Source organism: Squalius cephalus (assembly GCF_949319135.1).
Source record: "Squalius cephalus genome assembly, chromosome: 24".
Classification (NCBI taxonomy): Eukaryota; Metazoa; Chordata; class Actinopteri; order Cypriniformes; family Leuciscidae; genus Squalius; species Squalius cephalus.
Window position 1 is genome coordinate 5,247,615 of NC_137145.1, and position 17,294 is coordinate 5,264,908.

Below are 17,294 nucleotides of genomic sequence, written 5' to 3' on the forward strand. Positions count from 1 at the left end.
CTCATGACAGTGAGGAGCTTTCATAAGCATGACAAAGTTTGATGGATGGAAGATGGAAAGAGTGTTTTTCTCTCTTCTCCATGCCTTGACTCCTCCATCTTGTGCTCCATGCATGAGCGGGAGGCAGTCTGGAGTGTGAGTGGTGTTTCAATGACTGTTGCCCACAGAGAAGCACTAAAGTGTGCAGGCCTGCCAAGAACCCTCCAACCGATCGCTCATTCACACGCTCAAAAGACCTGGACCCGACCGCAGCGAGACTGCACAGCCAGAAAACACCCGGACACCCGTATTTAACACCGCACATCTCACACTAACTGAGTACCATGGTATCGCTATGCTTTCTTTATCATGGTAATACCACTGTATTCTTTGAAGTACACCATCACATACCATGTAAGATGGTCGTTTTTGTAAGTTTCCTTGCTAATACAATTTTTTGGACATCTCCATGATATTCTTAGAAGTATCTTGCAGTAGCATAAATAAATATGTTAGTACATGATTTTCAATAACATGTTAAAATCAACCTTTTAAAGGGACATTTTTTCCCTTGTTTTATGAATATTTAAGGTAATACCATGTTTTTTTGTTGATGTGGTAACATGGTTATAGCATGGTTTTTGGTTATGCACCTTACAAAAAAGTTCTGTGGTACCATGGTACAGTGATGGTGTCAGATGTTAAAGCTATGGTACATTTACCATGATTTCCAAGAATTCCATGGAACTTTTCCTAAATATCATGGCAGTACCATTTTACATTCTAAAATATCACAGTACTTTTTGTTTTTTGTAAGTGTAGCACCATATATAACATTTTTGGACATTATAGTACTATGGTATTCTTATTAATACCTTGAAGTAACATGTAAATACCATGGTATTTTCAAATGATACCATCACTTTTTAAGGGAAAATGGTAATACCATTGTATTTACCATCATAATACCATGTTTTTAATTATATAACATGGTAAAAACATAGTTTTATGAATGTTTACCATCATAATACAATACAAAATGTTGTTTTTTACTCTAAAAAAATTAATTAAATCTTCAACAGTGTAATTAAATTACTGTGTTACTCTCTCAAAAAATAATGCAATTACTTCTTAGTAATTACTTCCTAAATCCCAGGAATAGACATGAAACTGCTCTTTTAATTCTTTCAAATAAATAATATAAAATTGCATAAATTCTTCTTGAACTGAGCAAAGTATTTAAAGGGAGAAGGTTACATTAAAACATACATTTTAACATAAGACATTAAATGTTAAATCTTATCTTTTGTCTTTGATGACAGACAAGCGTTTAATTCAATACTGGTTAATACAGAATTGTTCTTTCATTACAGAAAAATGAAGAGTAATCCTTTACTTTTTCAAGGGAAACGTAATTAAATAACAGCGATTAAATACGTAATGCATCACACACAACACTGGATGTAACATGGTAATACTATATGCATTTTTGGTTATGTGCCTACAAAAAGTTCTGCAGTATTACCATGGTGAGGGTATCAGATAGTAAATACTACTTTTGGTGCATATTTGCACAATACTTACAATAATGTTTAAAATACCATGGTCCTTTTTTTTAAAGTGGTTCAATGGCATTACCATGTTATTTTGACATACACTATAATAACTAAACATTCTATATCCTGGTATTCAAAAGTACGATGGAACCGTATGTTTTAAGGCCATTAAAGCTCTTCAGTCACACTCACATTTCAAGATTAATTCCCATTTACAAAAGCAGCAGGCACGATAATATCACATTCAGAAGTGATTCAGATCTAAATGTCTGAAATTACATTAATTCAGAGGCTCTTTCCAAAGACATCTTCATACCCTGAAAAATTCATTTCCATAATAGCTGTAAAATGAAGTTTTGGCACTAAATCCACTCTCTCCACCTGCTGAGACTGTCCTTCTGCATTAGCGGCTGACAGCGCTCGCAAGCACACGACGGAGCTAACCCGACAGCTGAAGGTGTGTAAAACATAGAGCTAAAACGTTAAGGCAAACACTCGCTCTCAAATGTCACCGTGGAGACAGGGGAGCTGACGGCAATGCTTTGACTGCGTTTCTCACCTCGTCTCGACGCGGTAAACGCGCCCGGGCTCAGGTGAAGGCAGCTCTCAAATCAGAGAAACAGGTTGGGACGTTTCAAAACACGCTACCTGTCAGCCACTGCTTTGAAGCAAAGGGGAGCTGAAATATTAAGCATGTAAAACGCTCCACGGAAATTGAGGTGTCATGCGCCTGACAGATGGCGCATGCTTTGCAGCAACTTCCATCTGGCTGAAGTGACACCGTCATATTCAGAGGCTCATATTCATCATGGAGCGTCTTCAAAGTTCAGCGCTGACGTCCTGAATCGCTCATTCACATGCATCATTAGAGCCGTAGCCATGTTAGGGGCGATTATGAGGTGCAATTCCTCAACTTTAGCTCGCTTTTTAAATCAAGGCATCTGTTGGCAGTAAACATTTAGATGCTTGAGGAGCCTTATTCTATACAGTCTTAAAGGCCCTACGTATAATTCCAGTACAGTAAATGTGAGTTTATGACCCTTTCTTTCCACAACAACAGCAGATTGAACATTTAATCAGGGGAAACAAAATCAAGACACAAAACGAACAAGATTCAAACTCGCATCTCCCATTTGAGCACCATGGCTCAACGTGTGGGAGAAGCATAAAATGGTTGCAACCCAATGCAATTCGGCAGATCATTTGTTTTTGCATAACATGCATGCACTGAATCCTTCAAAAAGAAAAAAAGAAAAAAACAGGATCATTACAAAAGTCAATGGGTTGATTTAGATTCCATGTTGACTTAACTAATCAAAGTCATGCACTCACACTCTTTTCGGTAACGCTTCACAATTAGGTTCCATTTGTAAGCATTAGTTATTTAACATGAACTAGCAATGAGAAATACTTCGAAAGCAGTTATTAATCTTAGTTGATGTTAATTTCAACATTTCTTAAAATCAGAAGTTGCATGTTAATATTATTTAATAAAGTAGAGCTAACATTATAACACAAAGCATTTAGTTAATGCATTAACTAATGTTATAAAGTTTATCCACATTTTAGTGCATTTAATGATGCAATTCATAATCTGATCCAGTGCAAATAAACACAAAACAAAATATATTCTCTTTTCATGGTCAAGATGAGCTGATCCTGGGCCATTCATTAGTTTTGTCGGATTCACCCGACCAATGCGATCAGTCAGGGCTGATTAACACTGCCTGATCATTTCATTAACACTCGGAGGCAACAGATGCTCGGCTGTGAAACTCTTGTGTCAGGATGTTTACGCTAAACTGTTTCCTCACTTCTTCATCGGGTTACATTAAAGAGGGCCTTAATTTCACATCAAGTTTTTTCATTTGACAGGCTCTGCCTCTTTTTTTACACACTGCCTACCTGATAAGTGTGTGTAATAGTTAAATTTATCAATAATTTGATGGGTTGATCCCCGCAAGAAGAAAAGCATCCACATTTTGCCCTTCAGCAAAACAAAGATTGCTCCAGGGGGATTGAACCTGAAACAAGAACTAGAGCAGCATTTGCTCGTGCAAAATAAATGATTAAAGTGAAGGTAACACTGTTTCTGGCAGCTACCATATAATATCACAGCTGAGGTCAAGAGGGAATTGTAACACTGGTTATGAAATGTGAATTGTATGACAGAAAAGAAAATACCGTATATACATGAAGGTATATACTAGAGCTGCACGGTTAATCGTTAAAAGATCATGATTTCGATTCAAACATCCATGTGATTTTATTATTAAATGACAACGATTCGGCTGTCTGTGTTCGTGCTGCCGGCTGTTGACCCAGAAAGATTAAGAATAATTCAAATGATCACAAAAGTATAAAGGTTTATAGTTTGGATATAAAAACGGATGTCTACGGTAGCGATCAAAATATAACAGATCCCCTTTTGAAAGTAACTTGGCACTTCAAATAACGATTGTATCGATAATCGGTTACATTGTTGTTAAAAACGTATTTGTCATTCGTTCATTCAATAGATTTGTTCAAAAACACTGGTTCATTTAGTAATGAGACAAGTGAAGTATGAGTGAGTCATTGAATCATTCATTCAATAGATTTGTTCAAAACACTGATTCATCTAGTAATGAGACAAGTGAAGTATTTATGAGTGAGTCATTGAATCATTCATTCAATAGATTTGTTCAAAACACTGATTCATCTAGTAATGAGACAAGTGAAGTATTTATGAGTGAGTCATTGAATCATTCATTCAATAGATTTGTTCAAAACACCGATTCTTCTAGTAATGAGACAAGTGAAGTATTTATGAGTGAGTCATTGAATCATTCATTCAAGCCATTTAATAAAATATAAACAATTCACTCAAATTAATACAATATTTTTAAATAGACTGCAGCAATTATGTTTTGTCAGAACTTCTAGTAAATGATGCTATTTTATTTAGTTGTCTGTTCAGAATCGTGGGAGAATCTTGATCTCTATTTGAAACAAAAACTTGTGATTCTCAATTTATCCATATTTTTACAAAAAGCGACTGTAAAAAAACATATTTGTCATTGAATCATTCATTCATTAAATTCGTTCAAAAACGCTGATTCATTTAGTAATCAAACAAGTGAAGGCTTTATGAGTGAGTCATTGAATCATTCATTCAAACCAATTTAGTTTTCTGTTCAGAATCATGGGAGAATCTTGATCTCTATTTGAAACCAAAAAAAATCATATTTTTACTTGTATATACGAGGTAGATTTCTAATAGGCTGTAATTCAATAAGGAATATGTAAAACATGCTACAACTGGCCTCCAGTCTCCCCTATGGTATGTCACTTTGGATAAAAGAATCTCCGAAAACAACTACTTACAAATCCACATCTCTTCTACCTTTGCTCTTTCTCTTCAAAGCAAAAAATCTTGTTTGTTTAGTGATGTAGGACACCACAGCTCAGAGAAAACTCGAGAAAGTCTCGCCAACTCCCAGTGACTAAGAGCATCCTCATATGTGAACAATGTGGAGCTGCTGAGTTGGGCTCCAGGCGCTGAAGAGAAGCTGTCAGTCGCCCTCCTGTCAGCAAACCTCCAGGGCATCAGATTCAAACCTCTCGTTCGGAGGAAACTACAGCGGAAAGCACTTTCCAAGATCCACTGTACGCACACAGGCCGGTATAGAGCTACAGGATAGCATATATTACGCAAGTTGCCCTGTCAGAGCTTATAAAATGCCAGTGATCTTGCATAAAACACCGTATCCTGATGTAGACACAAATCTTAAGAGCTTATTGCTATTTTTAACGCACCACATGCTTAACTGAAATAAAACCATAATGTCAGCCAACAAATTAAGCTTGAGATATTGAATTACCGTACTGAACATGCCAGCGTTCAACGGATCTAAATCAGTATTTGTTTATATATCAGATTAGGACAAGACAACATCAGCAAAACAAACACCTGAAAATGGATTCAGAACCAGACAGAAGCCCAAAATATCCTGAGTCAACAAACCCACACAGGTACAATCAAATGAGTCATTCTATGAAACGGGTGCTTTTTGCATTTCAGAAGGGGAATAAAAAAAATAAATAAAAAATAAATAAATATATATATATATATATTTTTTTTTAAACATATATATTTAAAAAATAAAAAAATAAAAAAGAATATATATATATATATTTTTTTTTTTTTTTTTTTTTTTACTTATAAATATTTACAGTGCTATGCATAAGTTTAGACACCCATGCTAAAGTTGACTAAAAAGAGGAATAAAAAATCATCTTTTGGAAATTGAACTTAATGCCTTAATTTAAAAAATTAGGAAAAATCCAACCTTTAAGGACACCAATTTTCTTTGTGAATGAATAATGTATCGTAAATAAATAAATGTTCTTCCTTAAAATACAGGGTGCATAAGTTTGGACACCCCTATGTTAAATTCCCATAGAGGCAGGCAGATTTTTATTTTTAAAGGCCAGTTACTTCATGGATCCAGGATACTATGCATCCTGATAAAGTTCCCTTGGCCTTTGGAATTAAAATAGCCCCACATCATCACATAGCCTTCACCATACCTAGAGATTGGCATGGTTTTATTTCAGTTAGCCTAATAGCTGGTTTGATTTGCATTGAGAGATGATCTTATGGAAAGTACTCCATGCCAATCTCTAGGTATGGTGAAGGCTATGTGATGATGTGGGGCTATTTTAATTCCAAAGGCCAAGGGAACTTTATCAGGATGCATAGTATCCTAAATTTTTTTTTAAAAAAATACTTCAAAATAAAAATCTGCCTGCCTCTATGGGAATTTAACATAGGGGTGTCTAAACTTATGCATAGCACTGTACTTAAAATATTATACTTTTTAACCATAATTTTATACATTTAAAAATGTACCTAATTTATTTATTATTTAATTATTATTTAAATATATTTATAATACACACTGATTAAATTACAAATATTTTATAATATAAAACAATATGTAAATATAAAAATTAAAAAAAAAAATGTACCAGACAAAATAAAGTGTTTAATGAACTGTTTTGTGCCATCTTGAGGCAAATCAAAATATTAATATAAAATATGAGTACAAATTTCCCTACCAGTATTATAAGCCACTGGCTATTTCTACAAATACTCACTTTTCATGGTAATGAGACAATGACAAACAGAAAAAAACAAAACAATATAAAACGATAAAAGGAAAAAGTCTACAATTAACCATAAAAGTCATATAGGTCTGGTTTCACAAACAGGGTTTAGATTAAGCCAGGATTAGACCTTAGTTCAATAAGGACATTGAAGTAGCTTTTATAAGCGTGCCTTCGAAAAAACCATTACTGATGTGCATCTTGAGACAAAACAATGGCACTGACTTATTTTTAAGATATATCAGTGTAAGTTGCTTTCAGTTAAAGCATCTCAAACATGCATTTTAGTCTGAGTCTAGCTTAAGCCTTGTCTGTGAAACCGCGGGATTATTTCCATGTTAATGAGTAAAAAGGCACCTGTTTTCCCACACCATAAATACCCAGCACAGGACACTGCCACATACAAACACACACATTTTTAGCCTTTAGTCCTCTGGGTGCACATCTCACACACTTGTTTTAGTCCCTATCAGACATTTCCTGCAGGACATTCTTCCCCTTTCTATTCTGATTTGGCTTTGTGTATCAGAAACCAGGGAGAGCTGCGGAGAAAGACGGGAAGTGATGTGATGGGAAGAGAAGGACAAATTCCAGATGAGTGAGTTTCAGAAGGTGCAGAACAGACAGTCTGTCACCTAGAGAGTTCTGGCCCTGTGAAAATAACACTGACAGCACCGCCAGAACAGTCGATCTGACTTTTGGGAGAACTACTGTGAATTTGCTTAAAACTTTGCAGGCGATAATAGTTCTGTGGCTGTTCACAAATCGGTAAGGGGGTAGCAAGCAGTGCAGTTAAAGGAATAATTCACTCAACAATGAGTAATCTAACTCATTTGCACCCCTAAGTCATTTCTTGTGTGGAAGCAGAACATATGGACTACTTTTATGTTGCTTGCTTTGGAAGCATCAAAGCTCCCTGTTTATTGTGCATGGAAGAGAGTGACCAGAACGAATTAAAGAACACCATAGACAATGGAGAGCAAAGAGGGACATGATGAGTGAATTATTTCTTAAAAATACAATTATTTTGATTCATTTGAGGTATGATTCAGTGGTAAAGAATACTCTTCATGTGTCTTCATGAGTATTATATCACCAGCAGTAAATAAAGACACATAGAGTGTAACTAAGATCTCATTCCCTTCAACAGTGCAGAGTGCCAAAACAATGAGAACTCTATTATTATGGGACCTGATCCAAAGTGAACACGAGGGATATGATAACTTTTGTAATCTAACCCTTCTAGTTAAAGGAATGTGCTGGGTTCAGTACAAATTTAAGTTCTATAATAAGTAATTAACACAGATGCTGATGATTTCTAGACAATAATTTTGAATGCTCTTTTTGAACTCAATTTGAAACTTTACTATTGTAAGTGCAACAGAAGCCAATTCAAATGTGGAAATCTAGAATTTAAACAACTGTATACACTTGCAAAACACATGCTAGCATTGCCATTTTATTTCTTTATACATCGTCTGAACAGACAGAATACTGGATGTCAGGAAACATACACTCACATTGATTGAAGTCCCCCTGTTGTCAATCATTTTACCCCTTAAAACTCATCTTTGATCACCAAAATGACATATTTAAACGTTTTTTCCTGTGGGGAAAAAAAATATTCATGCCTTAAAATAGCTTGAATGTAACTACACCCTTGCTTCATGTAGTATATGCAGCTCCATAAATATGCAAATTAACCCCGCCTCCACTCACTCACACCAGCTCGGACTACCTGATCCACTCGGTTAACCTTAGTAAACACTGCAATGTCAAGTGGAAACACTGGTTTAATTCAGCCATATATGTTTGAACCAGAACTAATTCAGAAGAAGTGGAAGAGTGAATTACACAAGCTACAAGTTGAAGTATCAGAATGGTAATGCATTTTATGTGTCATTCTTTAAAACGTCGGACACATAATGGTAATTAATATAATTAGCCTTTTGCTTGACTACTTTATCAAACAGCTAATAATGTGCTGCTAATGCTACACCAACCACGTTCGCCATCCCAGAGTCAGACAGCTGCCTTAATAATCAGCATCCTTATAAACGCTTTGAACAACTTAGAACGTCAGTGGAGAAAGGCATATATTTCATCATTAGGCTACATGGTGATATACATCATATACATAATTCACCCGCTATATTGCTAAATGTACCCGATTTTTCATATCAACAGGAAAATATAACCTGGCTTCTCTTGAGACTCCCCTGCTTCACAGCAGTTAATGATATGCTAAAGCCTGCCTGCGTTGACGTGATTGGTTACAAGGCAGTTTGTGATGTAAGAAACACAAGCAATTTCAAACTGCTTCTTTTTTCACTTTTCTTCATTTGCACATTTGTCTTAGAGCATATTAAAAACACCACATAGACATATAAACAACATTAAAAACTTGATTTTCACCACTTAAGTCATAAATGGTTGCTATAGGTCTTCCTTGACAAGTCAAAAATAAAATAAAAATCGAATATTACAAAATATGACACTCGTTTTTCTCAAGAAACACTGTATCCAAAAGATACAGCTTCAGAAGAAGACTGCGTCGGGTTTCTTTAGCCAGCCTTGAGCTCATTTTCGCTCTCATTCAGATCGTTAAACATGGCGTTATACGAACGCACTTGCACGTGAGGATGTCTCTGCTTTGCTGCTATTGGCTTATCACGCTGTCAACGGGATAAAGCCCGCCTACGACGTTCACTACAGGTGCGCGTGAATGGGAACTTATCACAAAATAGACTCGAATTTCAATACTTTTGCTCAAATGAATCTGTATTTTAAAAAAATAATAATAAAAAAAAAAAAAAAAAAAAAAAAAAATAGACTAAACTAAACTGGGAAGTGTCACATCACTTGCATAGGCCTACTGTTGTCCTTGTTAGTTTTTTTTTATTATTCTATCGTTCTCCTCATTTGTGAGTCGCTTTGGATAAAAGCGTCTGCTAAATAATTAAATGTAAAATGAACTTGAAATGACTTGGGCTAGTAAAAAATAAAGCTGAACCTCAGTGTCTGCAACAGTAACACACGCTCGAGCGAGGATAGACTTGATTGTAATACATATTGTTATATATTTATAGCCTAGTATCTATATCTCTCGCTTAATATTGATTCCTTGTTTGTTAGTGGAAAGAGAAATGCAGTTCCTTCAACCTGAAAACAAAGGAAACGTCAAATGGTGCTGAAACATGAATTTACATTGGACGAAAATAATCCAAACACAGAGTGGGGGCTTTTTCTTCTATGGAAAATAAACACATACTATTATTTTTTTTACGAGCGGACAGAACTGTGTTATGGAGCCACATGCACTCGCGCATGTCCCGATTAAAGATGAGTTGCCCACGCGCTTGGAACTGAGCTAAATTTACACAGCAAGTGATTAAAGAGCTGCTCGGGGAAGCAAAAACGCGGGTGGATGAAGAACCAACACAGTCATTTGACTTCTTGTTCACGCATCTGCATGAATAATGCAACAGCATTGCATTTATTACACCAGGTCAGGGAGGGTGAGTGCTCCTGTTTTGGGGAGGTGACACTTACTGAAATCAAACTGCTCGTGTCTGATGCGAGCACACATGGTTTACAAAAGAATCATTTATTTCAAGCGCAATCTTGCACACACAAACTCATAATATCTTGTAAATGAAGCATGCTTATGAATGGACAAGCACACGCACACAATAGCCAACAACAAACAAATGCGTTTTCATTTCATTGCAGTTGAAGCGCAAAGGTCCTTAAGACAATCTTTAGTGTGATTTACAATGTTAAGCGCGATGTTTGTGCATTACATCTATACATGTGATACATTATAAACGACATTCATTTGGAATCCCGCAGCGTTTCTTTGTCCACGCGCGTTATTATGCACCAGATCCACACATAAGCGTGTTTCTTCAATGTTTCTGCCCCACTTTTGTCTTGAAAACAATTCTGGCAGCGCATGCACGATCCAAACTGATCAAACCCGGCATGTTTGTCTCAAATATGATCTCGTCCGCAAGCCCCACACGTCGCATCAGGGTGACTAAACTTGTGCTGCAACGAGTCTTTTATTAAACGGGCTGTGCGTAATTGAAATAAAAGTGCGGTGGACGTGGTGTTAAAGTTTCCAGGGGGGCTTTATGGTAAACAGCAGTGTCAGTCCATCAAAGACACAAGGGCATCTGAATGAATCAGAGCAGTAATGAACATTACCTTGGGTTGTGATCTCTCCCCATAGGATTCCCATCCAAACCATCAAGCCAAGCAGCAGAGCATCACTTTGAACTCCCAGCATGTTAAGACACAGTCCAAAGGGGGTCCAGTCCAGAATAATCACAGATGGGGTTTAGGTCCACAGCAGAGCTGCTTAGTGTCAGAGACGTGAAGTTGAACTCACAGGCGGCGTGTCTGCATGAGCTCCCGTGTGTTCACAGCTCTGTGATGTCGGTTTGGTCTCTGTCTCCAGCTCTCTTCATCTCTCCTCTGCTGAACTCCGCAGTGTGTCTTCTCCTTCACTCACCCCTCCTCTCGCTCTCTCTCTCTCTCTCTCTGCCTTCTGGTTTGTGTGTGTGTAAAAGTTGCTGATGCTGTGAGGGGGAAATGCTTCTACAGTTTCCAGTTCAGGGAAGTAATGAATGCTGAACCGTATAGTACCGATAGATAGATAGATAGATATTTTTGTAGTGTAATATTAATTAAATATGTAGAGTGTATATATGTGGATGTTAACTGTGACTGGATGATTGACAGGCTGGTTTACGGTGACAGAATGCATATATGCAAATTTTATGATGTGGTAGTATGTCAATGGCTAATTTCACATAGCCAGACCTTCAGACTAACGGCAGAAGGTCTGGACTCATAGCAGCTTTCATTGGCCAAGGACCGCCCAGAGGACGTCTGACTGATATGTAAAGCAACCAACCACAGTTTGTTTTGTCCCGCGTCATGTTTAGGGGCGTGAAAATGTAACATCGATGTCCCTACAATAACAGACCGGTGTGTAAAACTCTTGGACGTGTTTCAAAGAGTCTATGCCGCGTACTTCACATACTTCCCAGCGTTTAGTTGATCCTGACAAGCGCTCATTGTCACAGTTGTAAACACGACTTCCATGAGGGGGTTTGGCATCACGGCATCTTTGTTTCCAGGCGAACCGTAAAAGAACGTGACACACACGTCTCCTGGACATCCTGTAGAATTCAACCAATCAGATGACGACTTTGAAAATCCTGAAGTGTTTCCAGTTCAGTGTGCCATATGCATTAGACATTCGGCCAATGTGACGTTTGAGGCTGAGACTAGTCAACGGGACGGCACGGTGGCTCGCTGTCGCCTCACAGCAAGAAGGACCCTGGTTTGAGCCCCGGCTGAGCCAGGAGTCCCTTCTGTGCGGAGTTTGCATCTTCTCCCCGTGTCAGCGTGGGTTTCCCTCACACAGTCCAAAGACAAGCCGGTTAGATGGATTGGAAATGCCAAATTGGCCGTAGGTGTGAATGCATGTGTGTGTGAGTCCCAAGCCATGGGTAGGAAAGACCTGGCAACCTACCCCAGAAAAAAACATTGCCAAAAAAATCCATGGACTGTCTCTCGTGTATGGTGAGAGATGGCCGTAGAATCACCAAAAGTAGCATATGACTAAAATTCAAAACTCAAAAGTATGACTGACAAAGTACTGACAAACTCAAAAGTATACTTTTTCTTCTCAAAAGAGTACATACTTTTAGGGCATATAGTATAAGGGATGTAGCACACTTCTGAGAGTGGGGTGACAACCAACCCCAGTCTCCATTTTACCACAAAGGCAATCTAAAACTCCCAGCAGAGAGGTTGGGCTCTACTTGCATTAACAAATGTTTTCCCAAATCAATCCATGGCGAAGCCCATATGATATCATGGATGACTTCATCGGTCAAGGGAATTCATAGTCCATTAACTGCGTTGGCATTAATCCCACATCTCTCATCTCTGGCTAAAAGGCTCCTGGCCCGCACTAAGAAATGAGATAGAGATAGCCACGATCGGAACAGACTCTGTTTCAAACGGATATGCTCGGCTATTTGAGAAGAGCTGGACAAAAAACCACATAGAGACCTCCGGCCCGCATTGAGATATGCGATGATTTGATGTGCTTGAATCCAGTGGCCTGAGAAGAAAGTCATTTTCAAATGCTTGTTAGCTGGATCAAGCTGCTTTGTGATAATCTCTGTTAATTACTTCTGAGTAAATGTTCCAGAAGAGAAGAAGAACACATTCATCTGGAGAAATTCCCTTAAAGGGACAGTTCACTCAAAAATGTAAATTCTGTTATCATTTAGGCCATGTGTCCATCAAAGTGTTTTTCTTTCTTTCAAAGGCTAGCATATTTTCCCAATTGTTTTCAATGAGAGCACGTTTTTTAAACGCCAGAGGCGTGTCAAGGCATCGAGCGTCTATTTCAGCTTTCTCTGCATTTTTTACCTGTCGCAGAGAGTTGCTCTAGAAGAATGTCCTACTTTGGGTAAATCGCAGCGCTCATCACTGTCACTTTTTACCTAGCCGTCCAATCACAGTGTAGGTGGGGCGGGACAAATACCACACCGACCAACCGTCACATTCTCCTTGCACAACAATAACAAACAAGCACATTTCTTCATCCAAAACTAGTGCCAGAGCAAGTACGTTACACTGTGCTGACATTTTTATATTCAGAAACTATTTTCGAAATCAGATACTAACAGTTCTGTGAATATTCCATATCATAGCACATATAGCATCTCAACTGAAAAAAACGCAAGGCGTTTTCAGAAGAGCCCTGGGGTTTTCTGCTGGCTAGTCACCGTCAAACATGTGTGGCTTTCTGATGTTGAACAAAAATATATATATATTTTTGAAAAATGCAAAATTTTTTGTCCATACAGTACAATTAAAGTCAATGGGGTCCAATATTGTTTGAAAAAAAAAAAAAAAAAGAAAAAAAAAAGGCATGAGCAGTTTGGATGTCTAAACCTTTTCATCTATGATGGACTGCCTGGTTCTGAAGGCTTTTAAGATCACAGGTGGCTCAGTGTTGGCAATGCCACTCTCCCTCACAGACTAATGATGCATGACACATGGCATAAGTATGGCTCATTGCCCAGCACTGAAACCGCTGTGTTTGCCATAGTTTAAAGTCAGCTGCTGAATATAATGATGCTGTTGCGTTTCCCTTAAAAAACAAAACAAAAAACAGATAAAGTGAAACTTGTTTTTAGCAATGCAACTTACAAAGTTGCTGGATTTTGTGCCAGAACTTTATGCATCAAAATAATTAACATGTTTTTTTTTTTTCTAAAGAAAGCTAAACCGACAACATTTACATTGCATTAATGCATCTGACACTCATCCAAAGGCGATGTACACTGCATACGAAATATACATTTTTATCACTTCATGCATTCCCTGGCAACCAGTCTCGTGACCTTGGCGTTGCTATCGCCATCCTCTTCTTTCTGAGCTACAGAGATGAAGAAAATCCAAGAAACGACAGTTTCTCAAAGTGACTGACACTCTATTGACACACTACAGAGGGGTCCGACCCCTTCCGTTCCTCCAGAAAATCTTAATTAGATCCAAGGAGGTCTAAGGATTATCTGTTATTTTCCACACTGTCTCCATCTATCAGCCGGTCGCTGTGATCCCACACTGAAATGCCACCAGATGAGCACATCCACAATATGCTTAGTTTACTTAGGAAGTGCTGAAACAGGTATTCTGCAGCTAATGCGGTGTGGAAAGGTCCTCTGGGATGAGGAACTCATTTTGTTTTTGTTTTCAGCACCTTTGGAGCATTTCCCAGGAACAATTATAGTTAACATGAAATGGCTTTTGCAACCATTTTACTTCTGTAAGGTGATGCATTTTCAAGTGAAATAAGAAGAAAAATGATTGGGTCATGAAAAGTAGGTGAAATATACCAGAGTTGCCTCTTCATATCTACCATTATTTGCTATTATTGCAGCAATATTAAACAACATCAATTACAGCATTGAATATTGGCAAGATTTTAGAAAGTTACCTACAACCATGACTATATAAACAGCCAGTTGGCCATTGGATAAAATGATTTTGCCTTCCCAGATGCATTTTCCCTGTCTGGATGAGGGGTTTTCAAACTGCCAAGGGGCCTCAGGTGAGGAGAAAAATACTGTAAAGAATTGAAACAAAATAATAAAAGATATGATTTATTCTATTAAACATTTATTATATTTTCACTCATAGATTTATGTTTCTCTTCAGGTTCATACATCTAATCGTACAGTGTTAGATAAATGTATTGTGGGTAGAAAAACTAGTAGTCAAATTAATATAAAGAACAATTTTCCAGATAATATTGTTCATATGAGTTTGCATTTTCTCATCTCACTTGCACAAAAACAGTATTTTCAACAGTGAAATGCAATACTCATTACGCAAACCTGTGATAATTAAATATGTTAAATAACACAAATATGCTTTATCAATCAACCAATCAAATTTTATTTGTAGAGCGCCTTATAACATATTTTTTATGTATTTAATCTCACTTTATTAACCAATGTCTATGCTGCTGACCTTCGATGATCCAATTCAACTACTAATAAGCAAAAATGACTTTAGATAAAGATCACATTGTTTCATTTTTTTTATTGCTGAAGTAAGAGTGTTGAAGTTTCCTCTCCTGCGTCCTATAGTGTATGGATGACGTCAATTTCTAGGCCAACTAGAAAGTTAGCTTTACACATGTTCCCTCTACAAAATCCCAGTAATATTTTTCCACAGGCTTTTGGATTATCGCAAAAATAAGCTCTATGATCAACAAATGTTTATGATTCGTGCATTTTTTGTCCATCAAGATCATTTTCACAAATTAACACAACTTTTATGAAAACAACGCAAAAGTGAGTTTTAGGAAGTAACGCAATATTGTAACGCATTACTTTTAAAAGTAACTTTCCCCAACACTGTATATATATGAGGATTGTCACATTTGTGTGGTCCATGGCATCAAAAAGTTTGAAATCTGGTCTAGATCAGATGACAACAGTTAAAAGAGGAAAATCGCTTGAGAGGCGGAGCAAGTATAAGAAAACAATCATTTTACCATTTAACATTTAACGATAAATCATTCTTAAAAGACATCAAATGTGTATTAAGAAAGTAAAGAGGGTCAATTTTAATTTCATGTTGACTTTAAAGCGTACTTGTCACGTTTCAGAACAGGCATTTGGCACCGTGCGCCACGTGTGTCATTCATTGCGTTAGACAGCCCACAATTGCTCTTAGTCACCATTAATAATAGCCAACAAATGCTCACTGGGTTCATTTGTGCTTTTTAACTTAGACTGTGTGTGTGAGTGTTTCACAGAGGAGAACGGGGCCCACACACACCAAGGATTCACTTGAGCCCTCCCACGCGCTCTCTAAACCATCCCATACGCCGTCAGGAGCGGAGATTGTGTGAGTGGAGCTCCCATGTGGCTTCACATTTCATTTACAAGGCACTTGCCTCTATTTTTCCGCATGTCATTCGGTCTCTTCTGGCGAGCACAGGTGCGCAGACACAGAAAATTATGAAGTTGTATTAAAAATACGGCTCATAAAACTGCCTAATGTCAATATATAATATTTGTATGTATAATATTGATTTACCCATCACCCTCACACACCTCGTAATATCACAGTCTCTTTGTCCTCATGCTGTCTTCGGCCCCTCCTCTACTTTCTTTTCATCCGGCAGCGTGTGGTCTTTGATGGCGGTGAGGGGCTGGCGGTGGAACCCAGGGGAGCGGCGGTCAAACTCACAGCCCATGTTTCTCCGTTCAGTAATCCACAGGCTGAGCGATCCGGGAACATGGGGTCTGTTAATAATAGATCACACAAGTCTAGAATGAGAGCCACATATGAAACTGAGGAGGGGGATCTGAGATACATGAATAGCCATGGCAAATATAAGTTAAACGAACTCAAATACACATTTGGCTCATATTTTGATAAAAACACAAGTCATAATATATATATATATATAGCCTATATATATATATATAATACATATATAGATGCTATATAAGTTGTCAGTAGAATCCTGCTATTTATTTGACACTGACTTGAAAATCTTGCACAACATATTGAAATGTACTTTTGGATATATAGTCACCATGAAATCGAAAATGACAATAATTTTTTTTTTTTTATGAAATATTACAGTGTTAGAAATGATTTATCAGTGCACACTATTTTTGTTTTTCAATTAATGTACCCTCTGTTTCTTAAAAAAAAAATTGGTTTCACATTAGGTTTAGGCTATACTAATATACTAAACCACTGCTGTTGAAAATAAACATTTGTGGATAGACCTCAAATATGCTTATGATATAAAAAGACAACATATTTAGAATGCATAATTATGAGTCAGCTTAACTCTATTCGATTAAAACATGATCATAAAGAAGTGATTTTTCAGCAGGTCGTCTCATAATTAACCTGCAGTGATCCAGAATTAATTACTGTCACCTGATGAGCAATTAACTTCCTCTTTAAACGTTCACTGGGCGCAAACGCACTCTTTCTCTTCTTATGCTGTCCTATAAGCAGCCCTGAAGATTATTTCTGGTG

At 37.4% G+C, this 17,294-nt stretch overlaps 1 protein-coding gene across 1 annotated transcript in view; it reads right to left on the reverse strand.

The window, feature by feature from the left end:
* Nucleotides 1-11,179, reverse strand: part of sez6l (seizure related 6 homolog (mouse)-like) — a 45,091-nt gene extending 33,912 nt beyond the window's left edge. The window contains exon 1 of the mRNA XM_079861259.1: nucleotides 10,896-11,179. Within this exon, the coding sequence (XP_079717385.1) occupies nucleotides 10,896-10,977 (82 nt within the window). The 5' untranslated portion in view covers nucleotides 10,978-11,179. The remainder of the gene's footprint in view (nucleotides 1-10,895) is intronic.
* Between the last annotated feature and the right edge of the window lie 6,115 nt (nucleotides 11,180-17,294).